This window comes from Myotis myotis, unplaced genomic scaffold (assembly GCF_014108235.1).
Source record: "Myotis myotis isolate mMyoMyo1 unplaced genomic scaffold, mMyoMyo1.p scaffold_m19_p_3, whole genome shotgun sequence".
NCBI lineage: Eukaryota > Metazoa > Chordata > Mammalia > Chiroptera > Vespertilionidae > Myotis > Myotis myotis.
Window position 1 is genome coordinate 157,178,291 of NW_023416335.1, and position 20,257 is coordinate 157,198,547.

The following is a 20,257-nucleotide window of genomic DNA, read 5'->3' on the forward strand; positions in this document are numbered from 1 at the left end:
ATCCCCCTGCCACCATTTCTCTTCAATGTAGTTTTACTTTCTGTGAGGGTTTCAGAATATCCTCATATTGAGGTTTCTCCTTTCAGAAGAGTTGAGAAAAATTCTGTGGAAGAAGAATGCAGAGACAAAGAAATATGAAGGCTTGGGAGTACAATTAAAAAACACAGAAAAAAATAGTAATTGTACATAAGCTAAACCATAATAGTTTTAAAATGCTATAAAATCATATAGGATGTAGAATAATAATTAGGTGATTAAATGTAAAGTATGTGTTTATATGAATATGACTGCCAACAGAATTAGGTTTCTGATAAGGATAACAAAGTGTACATGGTTAGCAGGATCTGCAAAATGCATACGCAGTTGTTTTTCTTTTCTTTCTTTTATAATTCTTTATTGTTGAAAGTATTACATATGTCCCCTTTTATCCCCTATTGACCCTCTCCAGCCCGCCTCTGCCCACTCCCCGCCCCCCAAACCTTCAGCACCCTATTGTCTGTGTCCATGTGTTATGCATATATGCATACATGATCTTTGGTTGATTACCTCCCACCCACCCACCTACCCTCCCCTGCCTTCCCTCTGAGATTCCATACTCTGTTAATTATTTTCCTTTTTTAAAGTAACATAAGAAAAGTCAGTGAGGTTCAGTAGCCATTGCATTTTGGTCCACTATTGGGGTTTGGATCTCTTTGTCCCTTCAGCTTTTATAATGAGCAGGTTGTGTTCTCAATCCTTGCTTTGAATACCTATGGGAGGCTGCTTTTGTTTTGTTTTAATCTTTTCTAAACAGGGACAGAATGATGCTGCTAAAATTAGAACAGGAGATTCTGGAATTTATTAATGACAACAAGTAAGTTATTTGAATGAAATACAAATTTAGAGGTGGGAGGGGCACCAAAAGAAATTTAGGTACAATTTTAGGATCTCCCTCTTTCATCTTTCCCTTAAAGTCTAAATTTTGATGTAATTATTCACTGGAAACCAAAAGGAGTTGGGGGCGGGGGGGGCGGGTAGTAATCAGTATGTATTAAAAAGTATATGTGTGAGAACCAAGTGAGGTGTTTAAGTTATTGCATAAACTTTAGTTGAAAAAATATATATATTTTCAGCAGCTAGCCCTTGTTCCATATTTTATTATTCTTAAATTTCTCCCTTTTTTCCTTGTAGACTATCCAGGTAGATGAGACCTAGGACTTAAGGAGTAGTCTTAATGTGTGTAGTGGGTCTATAAAAGACTATTGCTAAAGAAGCTGAGAGAACCTTTTTGGTTCCCATTGAATAAATATCTTTCTTATAATATGTCTGTTTCTCCTAAGAAATACCCCATTTTAGATACTTTTAAGGAAAATTACAAGTGGCTGTTATTTATCCCCCCGAAAAATTACAAGTGGCTGTTATTTATCCCCCCGGTTTTCCCTTCAGTAACCAGTTCAAGAAGTTCCCTCAGATGACCTCATATCACCGGATGCTATTACACCGGGTAGCTGCCTATTTTGGGATGGACCACAATGTTGATCAAACTGGAAAAGCTGTCATTATCAACAAAACCAGTAACACAAGAATGTAAGGGAAGAAACCACAGATTGGGAAGACTTTCCTGGGATAGCCTCTGGGGTTGAAGAGGAAGGTTATAGGATCAAGATGTCTTTCGGGGGAAGGAAGTGGATGTGGGGGTGGGAGGCTATATCATCAATTCCTCCTCTTTCCTCACTCCTGTGAGGTGTTGGATATAGATTCTCTAGACGGCACTGATGTTTTGTGAAGACTGGCCCCTGGCCTCTCTTCACCTTTGCTGATAGGACAGATACAACTTTGGAGGAAGACAAGTTGTAGATGTATAAAGAACAGACCCTGAGGATTTCACTGCACCTTATGTGACTTTTTGAATGCCTGACTCCAGAAATCCCCTGAATGGGAGTGTGGAATTTAAGAGACCTGTACTAGGAGGTCTGCTTCCTAACAAAAGGGCTTTTTCCTTCCTTCCTTCCACATTTTTCTCCCAATCGCAGCCCTGAACAGAGGTTCTCAGAACATATAAAGGATGAGAAAAATACAGAATTTCAACAGAGATTCATTCTCAAGAGAGATGATGCCAGTATGGACCGAGATGATAACCAGGTAAAGAATGGAAAGGGGTGGGTGTAGAGAGAGAGTGCAGTAAGAGAAACTGGGAGGGCAGAAGAATTTTTGTGGGATGGAGAAAACTTGAAATATGGAAAAATGTATTGAGCTATACTGAGTTGGCTTTGGCTTAATTTTGAGGGTTGACTACACTTGTTGTGCTGAATGCTACCCTTTAGCCCAGAGAGACATGGTGCTGAGGTTTGCTGGGTTTTCTTATTTGGCCTGGAACTCCCTGGTTCTGCCACTGACTTCTAATTCCACATCATTTAGGGACAAAGCAAGTCCCTCCCTACTTCTGCCTTGATTCAGTTGATGACTTCATTCTTTTTTTCTTTAATAGTTAGGGATTTCTTTGGGAACCACTCAAAGCTACTTTATCCCACTTCCACTCTTATCCTAGTTCAGGGCTAGCCTTGAACTGGCAAACTTGTGATCTGATTTACCCACATTTAAAGGTGTTTCTGTTCCTTTTCTGCAAATTCTTTTCCCAAGTCCTTCCACCAAGGTGAGTGAGTTAATTTGGCTTTTGATGTTGGGAACCTCAGACAATATCCCCTTTTTGATCCACTCCTATAGGAATGAGAAGTGAACAGTCTACCCCATCCGTTCCTTTATGGGCCTGGCTTCTCCTCTGACTTTGAGCTCACCCTTTAGATAGCAAGTGATTATTTGGGGGTTATTTTCAAGCCACATGTAAAGTTTAGATCAGCCTATTTCTGCTTGGCCTCCAAAGGAGGTTAGGTGGAGAACCAGGATTAAGGTTTGAAGAGCATGGTTGGATAGTGCCAATTTGAGCCTCACTAATTAATGATAACTATAGTAGTATCTTACCTCTAGAGTCAAAATTAGTTTCCGTATTATATTGTATCGTCTTGAGACCAGGACTTTCCTGCTTGTTACTTGAGTATTTGAGGGAGTCTTTTTGAGAAAAGTACCATTATCTGTTGTGGACAAACATGCTGGGTCTGACTGAAAACAATGAAATATACAAAAAGACAAACATTTTAAAAAATAAGAAAGAGCCTTTCCATCCTGATGCCCTTCTCTCCATTTTCCTAAAACCTTTTTTCTGTGGATCAGGAATTATTCAGGCCTCAAGGCACATGAGTGGAATTTGTGCCTATTTTATCTCTCAGCTTCAGGCTTGATTCACAATAGGTTAGGCTCTGTGCACTTTCTGTCTGTGATACTAATAATAAACACTGTAATTGCTATTCTGTTGGGTGTTTTTCCTGAACTAGATTCTGTTCCTAACACATATACATTATCTTTTAATCTCCACACCCCAGTATAGATGGGGGTTATTAGCCCCACTTTAAATGTAAGAAAACTGAGGCTAAGAGATGTTATTTGCCTGAAGTGACATTACTCGGCGGTGACAGAGCTGAGATGTTGCCTGACCTCAAAGCCCATTATGTACTTTCTACTCTGCCACTGGTTTACTAGTACTAGAGGCTGAACAATATAGCGCCATAAAGTCCTGTGTCTTCTTGGAATGGGATTTGTAAAAAGACGTAGTAGAATTTAAGTTGTTAAGATTAGTGAGAACTAAATCTAGTCAAAAGTTGATACTCCTGAAGGTATGCCTATCTCTGGAGATTGGTGAAGATGGGGAAAGTCAACCTAGAGCAGCAGTCTTCTTGGTTGTTTCATCTAAAGTTTCTAAAGCCTCTGAATTGAAGGTCAGAATCTTATAACCTGATGACATTCATTTGATGGGTTACCTCCCTCAGAGCTCCTTGCCTTCAAGAGCAGCATGGGAAAGGACACTCTATAACACCCTCCCCAAGATAGTGCTCATAACTCAGAGGCCAAGAGAGGAAAAGACAGAGTTGGAGAGTTGGGTGGTAGACAGCCAGAGGTAGTGATCTGCTCAGCCATCCCTCTAGTCACCTCACTACATTTCTCAGAGGATATAAGGTTCCCTATCCACCATTTTCTTCTTTTCCCTTCCTGTCGCTCTCTCTCCCCTCCTCCCACCTTATCTTGTCTGTTCCTTTCTCTGTCCATCCTTCTTTCTGTTCTCTTCACCCTTTCTTTCTCTTTACCTCATTGTGTTGCTCTGTTCTCTTTCTTCTCTATTTCTGTAATTTTTCTCTCCCTCCCTCCAGGAGTTATAGTTAAGATGAGAAAAAAATTCTTAAGCATTGAGTTTAGCTTTACCTTTGGGATTTTGTTTCCAAAGCCCTCTTTGCCGAGCTGTGTGCAACTTGGATCTTTAGGACATGGCATTCATTAGTGACTAAAGAAGGGATAATATCAGATGCTAGATCTGTAAAACTCTTCTACATTCAGCTCTGCTAAATGCATGTTTCTTCTCCCTCTCTAGCTTCCTCCTATCCCTTGCTTTCCCTTCAGAGCAATGTTGTTTATTCCCTCAGCTGTTCTCTTGATCCTTACTGATTGGAGAGTACCTGAATACTATAAGGAAGCAACCCAATCCTCATAAATAGTTGTTGTTCTTGATACTCTGGGGGTGGGGGTGGGGAGATGGAGAGGCCCCAACCATCCAGAAAACCTGATCTCCCAAACTGCATGGTCAGATGTACCCAGTGGAAATTTTAGTGCTTTTTTTTCCCCCCTTTTTTTTCTTTTTTTTTTTTTTTTTGATGGCAACTATAAACTCTCCCGGTTTCTCTTCCTTGCTGGTGTGCAGTGAGCTTGCAGTACGAGGAGAACTTAACTAGCTTAATTCTGCTCATCGATCTAGATCAGAGTTCCATTGCAGGATGGAAGGAGGAGCAAGTCAATAGAAGAGAGAGAGGAGGAATATCAAAGGGTCCGAGAGAGAATATTTGCCCGAGAGGTAAGTGTAGCTTCTGAGAGATGTCAGCCCATAGCTTTTAGCTCTTAATCTTTGGAACTGTGAATGGAATGAACCCTCCATAAATGTGTTGTTGTTGTTGTTGTTTTTTAACCAAAATCAGCCAGCCCCAGATTTGATCTCTAAAATTAAATGTGGCTTGTTAGGAAGCTGCAGAGTTTTATTTATATTATTTTTTAATACATTCTGCTGTATGGCATACAAAGAGAACAAATGGAGTGGCTGAATTTGGTGGGTATGATTAGACTGAAAATAGAAATGGTTTTGTCAGGGCTTATGGAAGGGCTCTGAATCTTGCCTGTCAAACCCTCCTCCCACTTACCCTCTCTCACTTCCACTATCCATTTTAGGCATCTTTGCTTCTAAGTGGAAGACTTAGTGTCCACACAGCCTATACATTTTATCTTGTTTGGCCAGCCTCATTTTTAGGATATGTTGGTGATTGTTAGAGCACAGATCTGGCATCTATTCTCTGAGCTCCACATTCCATATTCACAGAAGGTACCACTCACTAGTCCCTCCAGCCTCTACCTGAACAGAAAGTTTCTTTCTTCCTATATTTCTTAACTTGCTTCTTAGAATAGGACTGGCTATTTGGGCCAAAAGCCAGAATGAGTCATTTTAGGCAACTTTATTCTTAAGAGTTGTGAGCCAAATCAAATATACTTGATAGTCCTGTTTCTGGTGACCTTTGCCTACCAGACTGAAGAGAAATATAGCAGAAATTCAGGAAAGGCCGTAGATAGGCAAGAGGGGAACAAATCTCCAGAAAACGTAGGATCCAGAAAGCAGCACCATCTTACATTCAAATTAGCAAACAAAAGAGGAAAACCAGCCTCCCTTCATTGTCAAAACATAGCCAGTTATAAGCAATATACTTAGATGGACACTACTCTCCTCCCATTTCCCCACTCTCCCCTCCGCCAAGAAGAATACACACACACACACATCTTTCCATCATCACATAGCTCAGAAAAATACTGTCTCCAACTTCAAGAAAACTGAACTCCTCTATGAACTTGTTCCATTGTCTAAGGAGACCCACGTGTTCGAAGGATCCTCTTTACTGGGGACAGATATAGGACAAACCTTCTGGCCCAAGGTCCAAAAAGAAGGAATCTTCTTACCTTCTTACCAATAAGGATAATTGGGTAATCCTCAAAGAGGATGCTGTAACCTTTACCTGCAAACCAATTGGGTGGAATGAAAAGAGATCATTTGTACATGGCTGTGGCTGGTGGTGACCCTAATTGTGACAGAGCAGGTTGGTGAATGATAATAGCAAACATTTACATAGTGTTTACTATCTTTCAGACACTCTCTTAGCACTCCGCATAAATTATTTAATCCTCATACTAGGTTATATTATTTTCCTCATTTTATAAATGTGGGACTGAGGCAGAGAGAGGTTAAGTAACCTAAGATCACACCACTAGTCAGTAAAAGCTGGTGTTTTAATTCAGGTGGCCACGCTCGAGTCCATACTCTTAAACCCTAAAGTAAACCACCTCTCAGTAGTTTGCTCTGCTCTGAGCTCTTTAGATTAAGAAGTACCAGTGACATCATAGCATAGCAAACTGTGATGTATACCTCTGCTTCACTGACACATGGAAAATGACTGTCCCACCATGCCAGTATATTAGCAACGCCACAGCTATTCTGAAAGTACAAGCAACTTTTAATAGGGTATTGGGGCTAATTATGAACAACACTGGAATATGTCTACCTACATATTCCATATGAACAACACTAGAATATGTCTACCTACCTTGCGGATTTATCACTTTCATTTCAGCACTTCCTACATCTTCCTGTAGGTAGAGGCATCAGGAATCTCAGAAGGTGTAGACAAAGAAAAATGGCCAAAGTCCACCATATTCCAAAGATTCCCGTGTGGAGAGGAACCTGGCCAGTCAAAGGGAGATGATTAAGAGTGGAGTTGAGGAAAAGGCAGGCCAAAAAAAAAAGAGAAGTGGCACGAAGGGTATTTGGATGGAAATGCTGATGCTGCAGCCTTCTCTGGAGCCTGAGCTGTGATTGGGAAAACTGCCCCATATAGGCTCTGCTCTGCGTGGAGCCCGCTCTGCTCAATACTCTTGGTACCTTTTTCTAAGGGTTGGGAGTCCACTAGAAAGCTTACTTCACTCAGCTCAATGGCTTTCTCAGGAAATATCCCCAAAGGAATGTTTCAGGCTTTTAATTTTCTCATTTTTCTAGGCTCTAAAAAGTACCTGCTTCCCCAATTCTTACTCTCATTGGGTCTCAGGTCAGAATGTCTTTCATTTTGGCCAGTGTAGAGGACAGAAATGGAATAATCATTGAGGATGATTTCCAAAAAATGAAATTTCTTTCTCTTGTCTCCCTTTTTCCTTTCTTTGAACACATTCTTTAGGACAAGCACACCAATTATTATGCTCACTTTACCTCTAAAGAGAATAAATTTAGAGCTTAAAAAGGAAATAATAGTTAGGTTAATACTTTCCTCTTCCTCCTTTCCATACTCCTACCTTTATCAACCTCTCTTTTTAAACACTCTGGGAAGGCTAAAAATGCTCAATGCTCTTTCCCATTAAAGGTGAGAAGTCAGATTGGGTGCGTGGGTGTGGGTCATCCTGTCCCTGCTCCCTCTCTCCCTGTTGGGGGGTGAGCTTGGTTTGAGGACCTTGGGTATTCATAGCATCATGGACACCCTTTTCGGTTATGCCATGCTGTTTTCTTATAAGTTATTTTCCGTTTTCTCCCCCTCACCTAGACTGGCCAGAACGGATATCTAAATGACATCAGGTTAGTACCACTTAGCATGTTCTCTGCTTCTCATTGAGCTTTCCAGTGAGGTTAATATAATCCTGTAATGATGCTTTTCTTTGATGTTAACCAACAGACTCTCCAAAGAAGCCTTTTCTTCTAGCTCTCACAAGAGAAGGCAGATTTTTAGGTACTTCTGTGTAATCTATATCTTTCCTTGTTTTTGTTTTTATTTGTTTGTTTGTTTTGCTTTATTTTGTTTTGCTGTAATCTTTTCAGCGGAGTGAGTTTGCTCCATGCATGGCTGCTTGTGGAATAATTCAGTTTGTGGTTTTTGCAACATTGGATATTTGTCCCCATTAAAAAAACTAAAAAAACATGGCTTTTGCTCAATGACTTTATTTTTATTTTTGCTGATTTCAGTTTAAGTCCTGGATAGGTGGTGAAGGGGACCAAATAGTTATATGGGATAGGTACTGTTTCTTCCCAGAAATTTGCTGGAATTGGGCATTTTTTTGGAGGAGTTCAACATATTAAGGTAAAAGAATGGATGTCTTTTAAGCTACCTTTCTGAATCTGTGAAAAGATATGAAGAGCTTATCCCTGACCCAGCATAGGGAATGTTTTGTATCTTTAAGAAAGAATAGTACTAACACATATACATACAAACACCTCTGTCTTGGTAGTTCTCTCTTTGGAACAATGTGTAATGGGTAAGATGACCCCCTTCTGAGGCCCAAGAAGAACCTCAGAAAGGACTGTCTGCCTTAGGAGGTCTTTAGAGCATGTCCTTTATGTGATTGTTCATGACTTGCTCTTAATTGTTGGCGAAAGCTACTGTACTAACTTCTCCAGTATCTAATATTCTCCATTTTCCACAAAGCAATCATGAGAACCTCCCTTTTATTTCAGTCTCTCCGTTCCACCTCAGAAGATTACTAAAGGTGATGATGAGAGAAGAGCTACTTTAGGACCCTATCCTGGCACCAACTCATTTTAAATATATTCTTCCCATTTACTGTAGAAAAACTATAGAGCACAATATTTAATACCAGGATTCATGTCTAATCCTTTCCAAAGGGCTTCTGTCTTTTTGAATCCTAAGCTTGATAGGACCTCACTAACTCAGATTAGTTAGAGCTCTCATCCCCAGTACTTCAGTTGTCCCTTCCGTGTTTTCCTTTCTAAAGTTAGTTAAGCCATCTGAAGGTTGGGATAGAGAGATTTTCCATTCTTGGGATGAAGGATTTATCTTCCTTTCCATATCTTTGAACTTTTTTTCGTAGACTATCCCACCCTTATGTCCATAGGAAAGCCCCAGGTAGAAAGGGCTCTGCATTTGTGGTGGTGGTTGAGATAGAATCCCCCTTTTTAAAAAATAAGTTCCTGTTCCATATTGTACACTTCAGTCAGAATTCATGCCAGAATACCTATAATAAACAGGAGTTTTAAACTAACTTCTATGTGTGACTTTGTGCACAGTGCTTGACAGTTGCTAGAGTACACTAGCTGATTCAGTTCTCTCACTGTCCTGATTTGATAAACTGGTTTACATGAAAGAAAACAAAAGCAGAAACATTTAAGTGACCAACCCACGTTTTCATGGCTACTAGTGGCAAAACTGGAACTGACTCTTTGTCCAGTGTACTTTTTATCATACCACACCAGCTCTCTATAAGCATCACTCCTTCCTATCTGAGTATTGTTCCATTCAGAGCCCTAATTCAGACTTACTGCTAAGAAAGATGCCCTTATTAGTGCTGCGAAGCATCAAACTGTATCAAACTATGCAGATAACTAGAGGCCCGGTGCACAAAATTGTGCATGGGTCGGGTCCCTAGGCCTGGCTGGCAATCGGGGCTGATCAGGTTCCCCGCCTCCTCCTTCCCTCGCTCCCTCAGCGCCCTGCTGCTGCTGCTGGTCACCTGCCATGTTCCACGCCACCCCCTTGTTGTCAGCGCACTTCATAGCGAACTCCCGGTCGAACTCTCAAGGGGACAATTTGCATATTAGCCTTTTATTATATAGGATAGCTTGAAGGATCTAGTTAGCAGGTGCAGCCTTCTCCTATCCAGACCTCTTTTATGATGCTGCTTTCCATACTGAATTTTGATTAAAAATCTAGGTCATTTAAATGCAGCTCCATGAACTCTTAAGGGGGTACTTCATTCTCTATTTGAGTACTAGTTCAGAACTCTAATGATTAGAAGCTGATCTTCTCTAACTGCTTTATACCTTTATTCCCAAGTTTGTGAAATAAATACTGATATACCAGATTTCCTCATCCACAATTGGCAATAACTATGGCAGCTTCCCAATCCTTTGAAAGATTCTATTGCACTGATAAATAAGCCACAATGAGGGTTACTGATATTTTTGCCACCTCTTCCACAAACTTCTCTTCCCACTTCCCAGACACAATAAACTGGACTTTTCACGGCACGGAATCTACTTATAAAAACTAAGTCAGCTCTGATTTTACAGGAGTATGAAGTGTGAATTTTTTCTGTTCTTCACCCTTCTCTCTAACACACAGTCCAATCCAATGCTCAGAATTAAGTTTGGTAGTTTTCCCTCACTGTTATTTTTAGTAAAGTGGAAAGACTTGACTAGATGTTGGGTGTAGTCGTAGGGAAGGAAAACTGATCTCTTTCCTGACCAAGACTCAACTTAGGTCATTTAACTCTCAGGTTAGTCAGAAGATGATCAGACGAGCCACATTTTGAGAACTTGGCCATCACTATCTTGGGAGAGGAAACTGGATGAGTACAGAAGTGCTGCCACTTCGGCTCAAGCTTCCCAGGGTGTTTGGTTTAAAGTTGACTCATTCACTGTCCTTTGGTAGAAAAAGTAAGTGGCAGAATTTTTCTAATAGAAAGTACTGTGTTTGATTTAGGTATAAAAGGCCATTAAGATTTTTGCAAAATTTAAGCTCTGATGTCTAATAAGCAGCCTCATCCATTGCTACTGCTGTATCCCATTACCCCAGAAAGCACACACATCTTTATTGAGTCCTCTCAGTACACTTGCCTTTGTTCATCGAGATGGAGCTATTGGCTCTCACTTGAGGTCTGGAGATTCCCTGATTTATATGTCTTTCTTGTTTCCCATTCTACTTTGACATCCCCAAGAAAAAGGGATAAAGTTTTGGAGAACCAGGAATATTTTCTAGCCCTCTATTCTAACGATATAGAGAGTAGTTTTGAGGTCTTTATAAATTACTTGGAATTCAGAGAAGAATTAGTATGTCGCTAACCAGCTGTGCCAGTGTGTTATTAGCCCACCATGACTGGCTTAGCTAAACAGCTAAACTAGTGACTCAGGCAAATATTTTTCCCATTTTCTCTATAGTTCCTTTGGAACAGGTAGTCTATAAAGAAAGGTATTGTCTTTAATATTACCCCCTTAAGAAAAATGCCTTTCATCCTAGCCGGTTTCCTCAGTAGTTAATGTATTGGCCCTCAGACTGAAGGGTCTCCGGTTAGATTCCTGTCAGGGCATGTATCTTGGTTGCAAGCTCAACCCCCAGCCCTGGTCGTGGCACATGTGGGAGGCAACCAATCGATGTGTTTCTCTCACATCAATGTTTCTCTGCTTCTCCCCCTCCCTTCCATTCTCTCTAAAAAGTAATGGAGAAAGAAAAATACCTTTCTATAGTAGAATAACTGTGAGCCTGGTGTCTTTGAAACTAAGGAGATTGGGAGGGGGTTTTCTATTTACCTTAGGTAGAATGATGGTGAAAAGGATGGAGCTAAAGCTACTATGAGTTTTGCTCAATTGCTCCCCAGTATACATACCAAAATCTTTGTAATTGTTGTCATTTGATTTCCTTAGATTATCAGTTGTTGGGAATAGGAGATGTGAAAGGAAAACCCCTCGTTCTTGGTTGCTTATTGATTAAGAAGTGGTAAGAGCTCAACAAGACTTAGGTCTTTCAATCCAACCCTATCTATCTTGAGTATAGCACTTCATAGACACAAGCATATATCATCAGGATAACCCTGATATTTCTAGAGCAAAATAAGAGAGGATGAATCCCTTTTCTCCATAGCTTTGCACCTTGCCTAGGGCAGCAGGGTTATTTACATGGAGGCAACTAGGCACAGTCCATCCTCTGCTGCTTGCCGTCCTGGGTCCCAAGAGCATATTTGCTTGATCATGCCAAAGACTTCAGTCCTTAGAGACCCTGGAACCAATTGTTCCCCGATGCTAACACAGAACTTCCACAAAACAGGTTAGGTCAATTCCAGACTATCAGACTGAGTTTTCCAGAGTGCCCCTTTAGTCCACTGTACTCTTCCCACCCCAGAAACAGTGGTCATAAGAAACACCTCTGCCCAGCCAGCGTGGCTCAGTGGTTGAACATCCACCTAAGAACCAGGAGGTCACGGTTTGATTTCTGGTCAGGGCACATGCCCGTATTGCAAGCTTGATCCCCAGTGGGGGGCGTGAAGGAGGCAGTGATCAATGATTCTCTCTCATCATTGATGTTTCTACCTCTCCCTCTCCTTTCCTCTCTGAAATCAATTTTAAAAATATATATTTTTTAAAATGCCCTAGCCAGTCTGCTCAGTGGACAGAGCATCAGCCCACGAACTGAATGGTCCTGGGTTTAATAATGGCCAAGGGCATTTACCTCGGTTGTAGGCTCAATCCCCGGCCCTCATTGGGCATATGCAGCAGGCAACCAATCAATGTGTCTCTCTCACATCAATGTTTCTGTCTTTTTCCTTCCCTTCCACTCTCTCTAAAAATCAATGGAAAAAATATCCTTGGGTGAGGATTAACAAAAAAAAGAAAGAAACACCTCTGCTGTCTTAGACACATTATGTGGAAGACCTGTTGTGGGATCTATCCATGTCATTGGCTACTCCTGCCTTCTAGCACTGATAACTTCTAGGAGTCCTTTTGTTTTAAGAACTCCCAGAAAGAGATGGTACCCCTCTGCTCCCCACTATTTCCTGCATGTCTGGGGTCCCGCAGTGGGGAGCTGGGGGAAGAGACCACAGCCAATCTCAGCATCATGTGTGTGGTTCCCACCCACCTCTGGTCTGTTGTATTGAGTTGCCAGTGCGCTGTCTTCCAGATGTGCCCCCACGCTCTTTGTTAATATACTGGGTATTGTTCTGTCTGCTCTCATCAACTCTTGGTGGGCCAGCCAACTAACAAGAAGTCAGTGTCCATCCTCTTCACAACCTCACCCCCTCTTTGTTATTGAAAGAATAGAAATGAACTCTCTCCTAGCCCTTCTGCAGAAGTGGTAGGTGGAGGGTGCTCTGACCACTGTGGTCTCTACAGGGGGAACCGTGAGGGGCTAAGCCGCACCTCGAGCAGCCGCCAGAGCAGCACAGACAGCGAACTCAAATCCCTGGAGCCACGGCCTTGGAGCAGCACGGACTCTGATGGCTCTGTTCGAAGCATGCGGCCCCCTGTCACCAAAGCCAGCAGTTTCAGCGGAATCTCTATCCTCACCCGGGGTGACAGCATTGGGAACAGTAAAGCTGGCAGTGCAGGAAGGATCTCCAGGCCAGGTACTACAGCTTCTCACCTGTGTCATGCTATAATTTTTTGCTTGTCGTTTGCAAAAAATCACACTGATACTTTTTTTTTAATTTAAATTCTTTATTGTTTAAAGTATATATGTCTCCTTTTTTCCCCATTGACCTCTCCCCAGCCCTGATACTTACTTTTAATAAAACACTTGTCCCAATATTGTGTCCTGGAAACCTAACACAGCCAGAGGAGGGGAACTTTGATTTCTTGAATTAATTCATTGTCCTTTTGAGTACTTTCTCTGATTTTCTTTCAGACTTTTTCTAATTGAAAAAAACTGACTGGATTGGATTATTTGATCTGATTTCTGACTGAGGTGGGACATCCCTATAAGCCCAGGTTCAGGTCACATACTGAGATGAGAAGGTAGCTGCTTTCATTCTGTGGCCTCTGAGATTATAAGGAGGGTCTGTAGAGCAGAGAATTTAGCTATTTATAATTCATTGGTGGCAGCCAATAGGCTAGGACTTAGAGAGGTACTTCTGTGGCTGCTTCCCTGGAGCTTGTCACTGAGAAAAGGAGCATGAGTTCCACCTGCCAGCCCTGTAGCCACGCTTTAGCTCTTCTCATCTGCTGTGAATCCTTCTCCATCTATTCCTGTTGCACTCTTAGCAGAGGAATATTTAGCTCTTTATGCCCAATGGAACTCTGTCCCACCATCCTCCTGCCTATGAAGAATTACCTGATTCTCATCCCAGAAGTTCTGTAGCTCTTATCCTCAGAAGATGTCAATAGTGGTAAAGATTTTTGCCTCTGACTCTTGGGTCTCTGCTGCCCTTCTCTGATACCTCCTTTCTAGTTCCACTGCCTCTGCCTTTATACAGGCCTTTATCTTCTCTTATTTAATTATGACACTAGCCCTCAAGTTGGTTTTCCATCCTCAGCCCTTTTTATAGGCAATTTACCAATCTGTAACATAGATCTAATCAAATCACTCCGCTCTTAAAAACATTCATGTTTTTCCATTCCCTGCATAGTGAAATCTAAATTACTTATTATAGCATAACTTCCTGGCTCTAGTTTGCCATCTCAATCTCATTTCAAGATATCTATCTTTCTCTGACCCTCCAACAATTTCTTGAATATGACATTAGCTTTGTCTCCTCTCAGTCTTATAAACCTTCTATTCATCCTTCAAAACTATCTCTCCTGCCACTACCTCTTTAAACCCTTCCCTTTAACCCTTCCAGGAGTTATTGCTTCCTCATCTTTGCTTTCGTACAATTATGTTTGTATCAGTGATGCAATCCTTATCCTTATGAGATTATAATCATTGTGTGGGTGTTCATCTTTTGTCAGGAGATCCTGTGCTGCTTAAGGGCAAAGACTGTGTTCTCTTTGTTTTAGTGTACTCAGTTCATTATACAATGCCTGACACATAGTAGATATTCATTAAAAGTATTTTGTGTGAATGCATGCATGACTTGGAGAGCCTGAAAATGGGGAAAATAGATGAAGGTTGTGAGTATTTGTGTACACAGGCATGTGCTTGGAGAGGCAAGGCTGCCTTCTCAGCAACTTTTGTGAGATGCTGAAAGTTGAGAAGAAATCAAAGAGAAAACAAGTCTCTTAAAGGACTAGGAATCTGTACCTTCCCAGGAAATAAACATTTATGTTTTCAAATATCTAATCATGATGGACAGATTCTAGGCACTTCGGGGGAGGTGACTTAGCTTCACATTTTGTTCAATTCTAAAACCAAACATTGACAGTCAAGGTGGTTACTGTCCCTAGGGAACAGAAACGTGCTAAGATGAGGACTCCCATCATCAGGATAGCTAATGCATCCGTGCTAATATGTGTATCTTCCCAAGACAGATGGGGAAATGGACAGGAGAGTGAGGAGAAACAGCAAAGAAAGACTAGGGCCCTGCAGCTGGGCCCTCCAGGGGTGGTATGTTCATGACTTGCACTTATAGCTCTTGGTGGGTCTCCTCTTTGCCTTAGGTATGGCTCTAGGTGCCCCAGAAGTGTGCAACCAGGTCACCTCATCCCAGTCTGTCCGGAGCCTTCTCCCTTGTACTGCCCAGCAACAACAGCAGCAGCAGCAGCAGCAACTTCCTGCTCTTCCACCCACGTCTCAGCAACAGCCACCCTTGAATAATCACATGATCTCACAGGTGAGTCACTGCTCAGTGCCAGATCCCCCTTTGCTCAGATTCAAGCAAGCTCTGGAAGGACAGTCATGTCTCTTGTGCTGTGAGTGGTAGGAAAGATCTGTTTTTGGAAACATGCCACTCTCTCCCCCATTTCTCATTTGTTATTTTTCGGAAGAGAAGAGTAAGGATGAAGTTTTGGCCAAACTGCTCTTCGTAGTGTCAGTCTGGGAGATTTTTGCTTTACATATTTCTTCCTCTTCCCCCTGAAAATTGTCAGTGGGATCTCTTACCCCATTCCACATTTCTGCTATACCCCATCTCTCAGTATATCCTGTATAATTAACAAGGTCATTTTGCTCACTATATTTATATATGGAGTTTAAAAGGACCATAGCTCCCACCATAGTCTGACTGAATGTACTCATGTGACTATTGACCCATAAACATATATTTATGTGTTGGTGTTAGGGGAAAAGGAAATAACACTCAAGACCCCTGCAATACCTATATCATAAAGCAAACCCCCTCCCCCCCAATATTTTCTGTTTTCCATGCCATAAAAGAGCTCCTCTTCCTCCTTCTGTTGCTGGATGGGTAGATGTTGGTACCAACGAGGGTGTGAGTGAAGTTTTACTTCTATGGGGACTATCCAAGCTGTCAGCATAAGAGTTAAAACTTATTCTAAATGGAATCTCAATATTCTAGGTTTAAAAGTCTCCTTAATAACCTGAAGAGAGCTGCTCTGAGCTCTTCCTGATTAGAGCCCATGCTTTATCCCGAAGTGTTCACTGGTAGTCAGGAATCCCATGTCTGAACTCTGTTATGCTGTAATTAAAATTCTTATTACAGGCCCCCTTGTCTCCCTGTTTAGTTAGTCCCGCTTGACCTAAAATATATCTCTTCCATAGGTACAAGAAACAAATTCCAAGCACTCATACCCCAGGAAACTAGAGTGGAAAGACCCCAGAATGGCCCAGTACTACCCATTCAAATACTGTGAAATGAAACTTCATAAAGAACAGTGAAGATCTAGGAAACCCTGCTTTGTGTTTTAATGTAACCCTCATGCAGATCATTCTAGTCCTTCATATTAGTCCCTAAATCAGTTTCTCTATAATCCTGACTTACTTTCTTCTAACACCGTGTACCTCATTAAATCTCATATATATATAATTGATTTCAGAGAGGAAGGGAGAGAGAGAGAAAAAAATATCAGTGATGAGAGAGAATCATTGATCAGCTGCCTCCTGCATGCCCCACATTGGGGATCAAGCCCTCAACCCAGGCATATTCCCCTGACTGGGAATTGAGCCAAGACCCTCCTGGTTTATAAGTAGATGCTCAACCACTGAGCCCCGCAGGCTGGGCTCTGTGTCTTAACTCAGACCTATAAGTGGGTAAACTCTGTGCTCCTCTCTCTGGCTATCTTCTGTGTATGTATGTTTCACTTTTTTAGGAGCCCAGTTTTTTGGGGGTTTTGTTTGTTTGTTTTCTAAAATGTGTGGATTTTAATATAGTCTTGCTCACTTTTTTCCCCCTCTTAGTTTTCCATCTGCCTCCTCCTTCTATCCATAGCTAGAAACAGACAGCAAGAATAGAACAGAAATAGAAAGGTAAAGAGAATAACCATTTTGGACTGAAAAAAATCTAATAATAGACAAACATGGTAATTGACCATACCTTCGCTACGCCTCCCATTGGCTAATCAGCACGATATGCAAATTAACCGCCAACGAAGATGGCGGCTAATTTGCATACTGCAGGCAGATCCCACAGTGCCGCTCTGCCTGGGGCTGGCGGCAGCACGATCCCCAGCTGCTAGCCACCCCAGCGCGAGATCCTGGCCCGGCGGGGCGGGCGGCAGCGAGATCCCAAGCCACTGGCCTGCCCCAGCACAGGATCCGGGCCTGCCGTGTGCGACCAGGGCAGACGGGGCAGACACCGTGGGATTGGGCGTGCCATCTGCCACCAGGGGAGCGGGCCTAAGCCAGCAGGTGGTTATCTCCCAAGGGGTCCCAGACTGTGAGAGGGCACAGGTTGGGCTGAGGGACCCCCCCCTCCCCTAGTGCACAAATTTTTATGCACCGGGCTTCTAGTTTTAAATAATTTCCAAGTGACTGGCTCTGAATCCCAAATTTTACTCAGTCAGATTTTGTCTCTGCCTCTGCATCATGAGGGTCAGTGGGTCAGCTGTTGGTATTGACTGACCTGCAGGGAGTATGATGCTAAGTTAGGCCTGTAGATTGGGAACCAGGGAGCATTATTTGGTATAGAGATCTCTGCTCCCTCAGAAATGTATTCCTGAGATTAACCGTGATCACAAACTCCAAATCAAAAATTCTTAGCCTGGTTAAGTTTTGGTGTCCCTGAAGCATTTGTGGTAGCTGCTAATATTTTTATACACCTCCACCCCCATATGTAGTTCCTTTTTTCTTCCTCGCCACTTTTTCTCCTCTCTTTATCCTTTTCTTCTTCTCCTTACTGCCTTTTTCTTTCTTTTCTGTTTGTCCCTGTCTCTCAGTACTGGTGGCTCTCCAAACTCAAGTTGCTGAGCCCCAAAATACTTACTGTTCAGTTTCTCAAAAGGTACATAACAGAGCAGGGATGAAGGAAGTGACCATACACACTTACCACTGTGCTTATTCTAAAGAGTTTCCTTTGGAAGAGAAACTGAGAAAATACAGTTACCTTTAGCTCTGTAGCAAGAGACATTTGTCCCAGGCTTGGAGACACCGCTGGCTAAACTGTGCTCTTTCCCTTCTTGGCAGGCCTCTGCTGTCAGAGCAGGCCTCCATATCATATATCAGTAGTGCATGTGAAATCAAGGAGTGAGGCTGAGAATTAAAGGGCCAGAGGCTACCTTTTGCCCAATTTACTTAAAGTGGAATGGGCCTCTTAAAAAGGAGCCCTCCAAACCTCTCTCCAGGGGCCCATTCAGGCATCTAAGAACCAATGGTTTAGTCTAGAATTTGCCAGTAGGTGACTGTCACATCCCTCAGGGCCAGTCTTTGGCTTCCTCATGGTTTTTAGGAAGTTTCCTAACTCTGGAGTGTGAGACTCTCTAAGAAGAAAACTGTAGCTGAGGTAGTGGTGGTATAACTTAAAAATAGCACAGCCTGGCTAGCATGACTCAGTAGTTGAGCATAGACCTATGAAGCAGAAGGTCACGGTTCGATTCCGGTCAGGGCACATGCCTGTGGGTTGCAGGCTGGATCCCCAGTGTGGGGTGTGCAGGAGGCAGCTGATCAATGATTCTCTGTCATCATTGATGTTGCTCTCTCTCTCTCCCTCTTCCCTTCCTCTCTGAAATCAATAAAAATAAATTTTTTTAAATAGCACTGAGATGCCTACCTTTACCACTGCCCTTCTCAGGAGAGTCCTAAGAGAGGAGCATTTCTTCTCTCTTCACTTTTTACTTAAAACTCAAAAATGTGAGGAAATCAGGCAGCCTTCTTTTACCACTTCACTTTCCCTATGGTCACCCTTTCTCCCTCTGGAGGATATAAGGTCTAAAGCAGTGGTCGGCAAACCGCGGCTCTTGAGCCACATGCGGCTCTTTGGCCCCTTGAGTGTGGCTCTTCCACAAAATACCGGCTGTTCCACAAAATACCAACTTCTGCGCATGGGCCACGAAGTTTCAATCGCACTGTACGTGCGCGCCCGCACGTGGTATTTTGTGGAAGAGCCACACTCAAGGGGCCAAAGAGCCGCATGTGGCTCAAGAGCCGCGGTTTGCCGACCACGGGTAAAGCACATTAGGCCTTCCTTTAAGAGAAAGAAGAGGATTAGGATAATAGAAAATGGGTTTAAAAGCTACCAGCACAGATAGCTCATGCTGAGAAGCTTGGCCAGCAGTTATATTTGGAATGCCACTGGCTTACAGAAAATAAGTATGCTGGGAGAGCTGAGAGTTTATTTTCAAGGCTATGGCAGCATCTCCCCCAGGTCACACAGTGAAGTCTCTGTAACTTTTTCCTAACCAAGATGACTTACATTTACTTAATCCACATGTCAGGAGTGTTCTCCATCATGGGGTCTTCTAATTCCTGGACTCTGCTTCTGGAAGTTAGTCCCCTCTATGAGAAAGGGTCTCTCCAGAGGTAAGTGGCAGGAGAGGATATTGATATCTTGGGTCCCCCACACCTCTTGTTACTCTAAATTTGAAAGGAGGAAGGAGAATTATACAAACTAAAAGATGTTTGTGTAATTCTGTTCAGCTTCTTTCCCACCCTCCCTATATTAGAGTGGAGAGGAAGAATATATGTCAGGTAGAACTAGGTTCCCATCCAAGCTCTGCAGATTAGCTGTGTGATCCTGGATGTGTGATTTACTTTCTCTGAACCTTACTATCTTAACTGTAGGTACAAGTTATCATATCTCCTTATAAGCTTATTGTGAAGCTGTAATGAGATAAAATATATAAATGAGACAATGAATGTAAAAGTTATTTCCCTCTCTCTTCCTAGCCTCTCCCCTTTCTCCCACCCCTCCTACCACCACCAGGGGCCATGGCTGGAGAACTGATGAGGGGTTGAAATGGCTGGAAAGGAAGAAGAGAGAAAAAATAACTCCTTATTCGTTGGTTTAGAATACACCAAATCCTCCTGCTTAAGGCTAATGAAGGGACTGAAGGAACAAAAGTTAAAACTAAGGCTATTTATATTTTATTCCTAAATCCCTCCCTGTTTGCTTATGGGGACATCTTTCATACTGCCCTCACAGCCTGGAGTTTCACAGAACAATCTTGGAGCAGGAGGAAGTAGCCAGAACCAGGCGTGAACTGACTGTTTTTCCTTCTCTGCCCTCGGGAGGGAGATGATCCTTGTGAATGAGCACTTCCTCTAGGAGAGCTGTGCTGTGAAATTAGGAGTGTGACCGGGAGAGCTCAGTCAGACCTTAGATGACGCTT

At 42.4% G+C, this 20,257-nt stretch overlaps 1 protein-coding gene across 25 annotated transcripts in view; it reads left to right on the plus strand.

The window, feature by feature from the left end:
* The window catches only part of R3HDM2 (R3H domain containing 2), a 179,713-nt gene that overhangs the window by 141,158 nt on the left and 18,298 nt on the right, over positions 1–20,257 (plus strand). For 12 of the 25 annotated variants that reach the window (XM_036297268.1, XM_036297251.1, XM_036297250.1 and 9 more), the window contains 8 exons: positions 794–853; positions 1,426–1,566; positions 2,013–2,121; positions 4,838–4,933; positions 7,704–7,735; positions 7,833–7,886; positions 12,995–13,227; positions 15,197–15,369. In XM_036297268.1, the coding sequence (XP_036153161.1) occupies positions 794–853; positions 1,426–1,566; positions 2,013–2,121; positions 4,838–4,933; positions 7,704–7,735; positions 7,833–7,886; positions 12,995–13,227; positions 15,197–15,369 (898 nt within the window). The remainder of the gene's footprint in view (positions 1–793; positions 854–1,425; positions 1,567–2,012; positions 2,122–4,837; positions 4,934–7,703; positions 7,736–7,832; positions 7,887–12,994; positions 13,228–15,196; positions 15,370–20,257) is intronic. The other 13 variants (XM_036297245.1, XM_036297247.1, XM_036297257.1 and 10 more) reach the window with 4 other exon arrangements.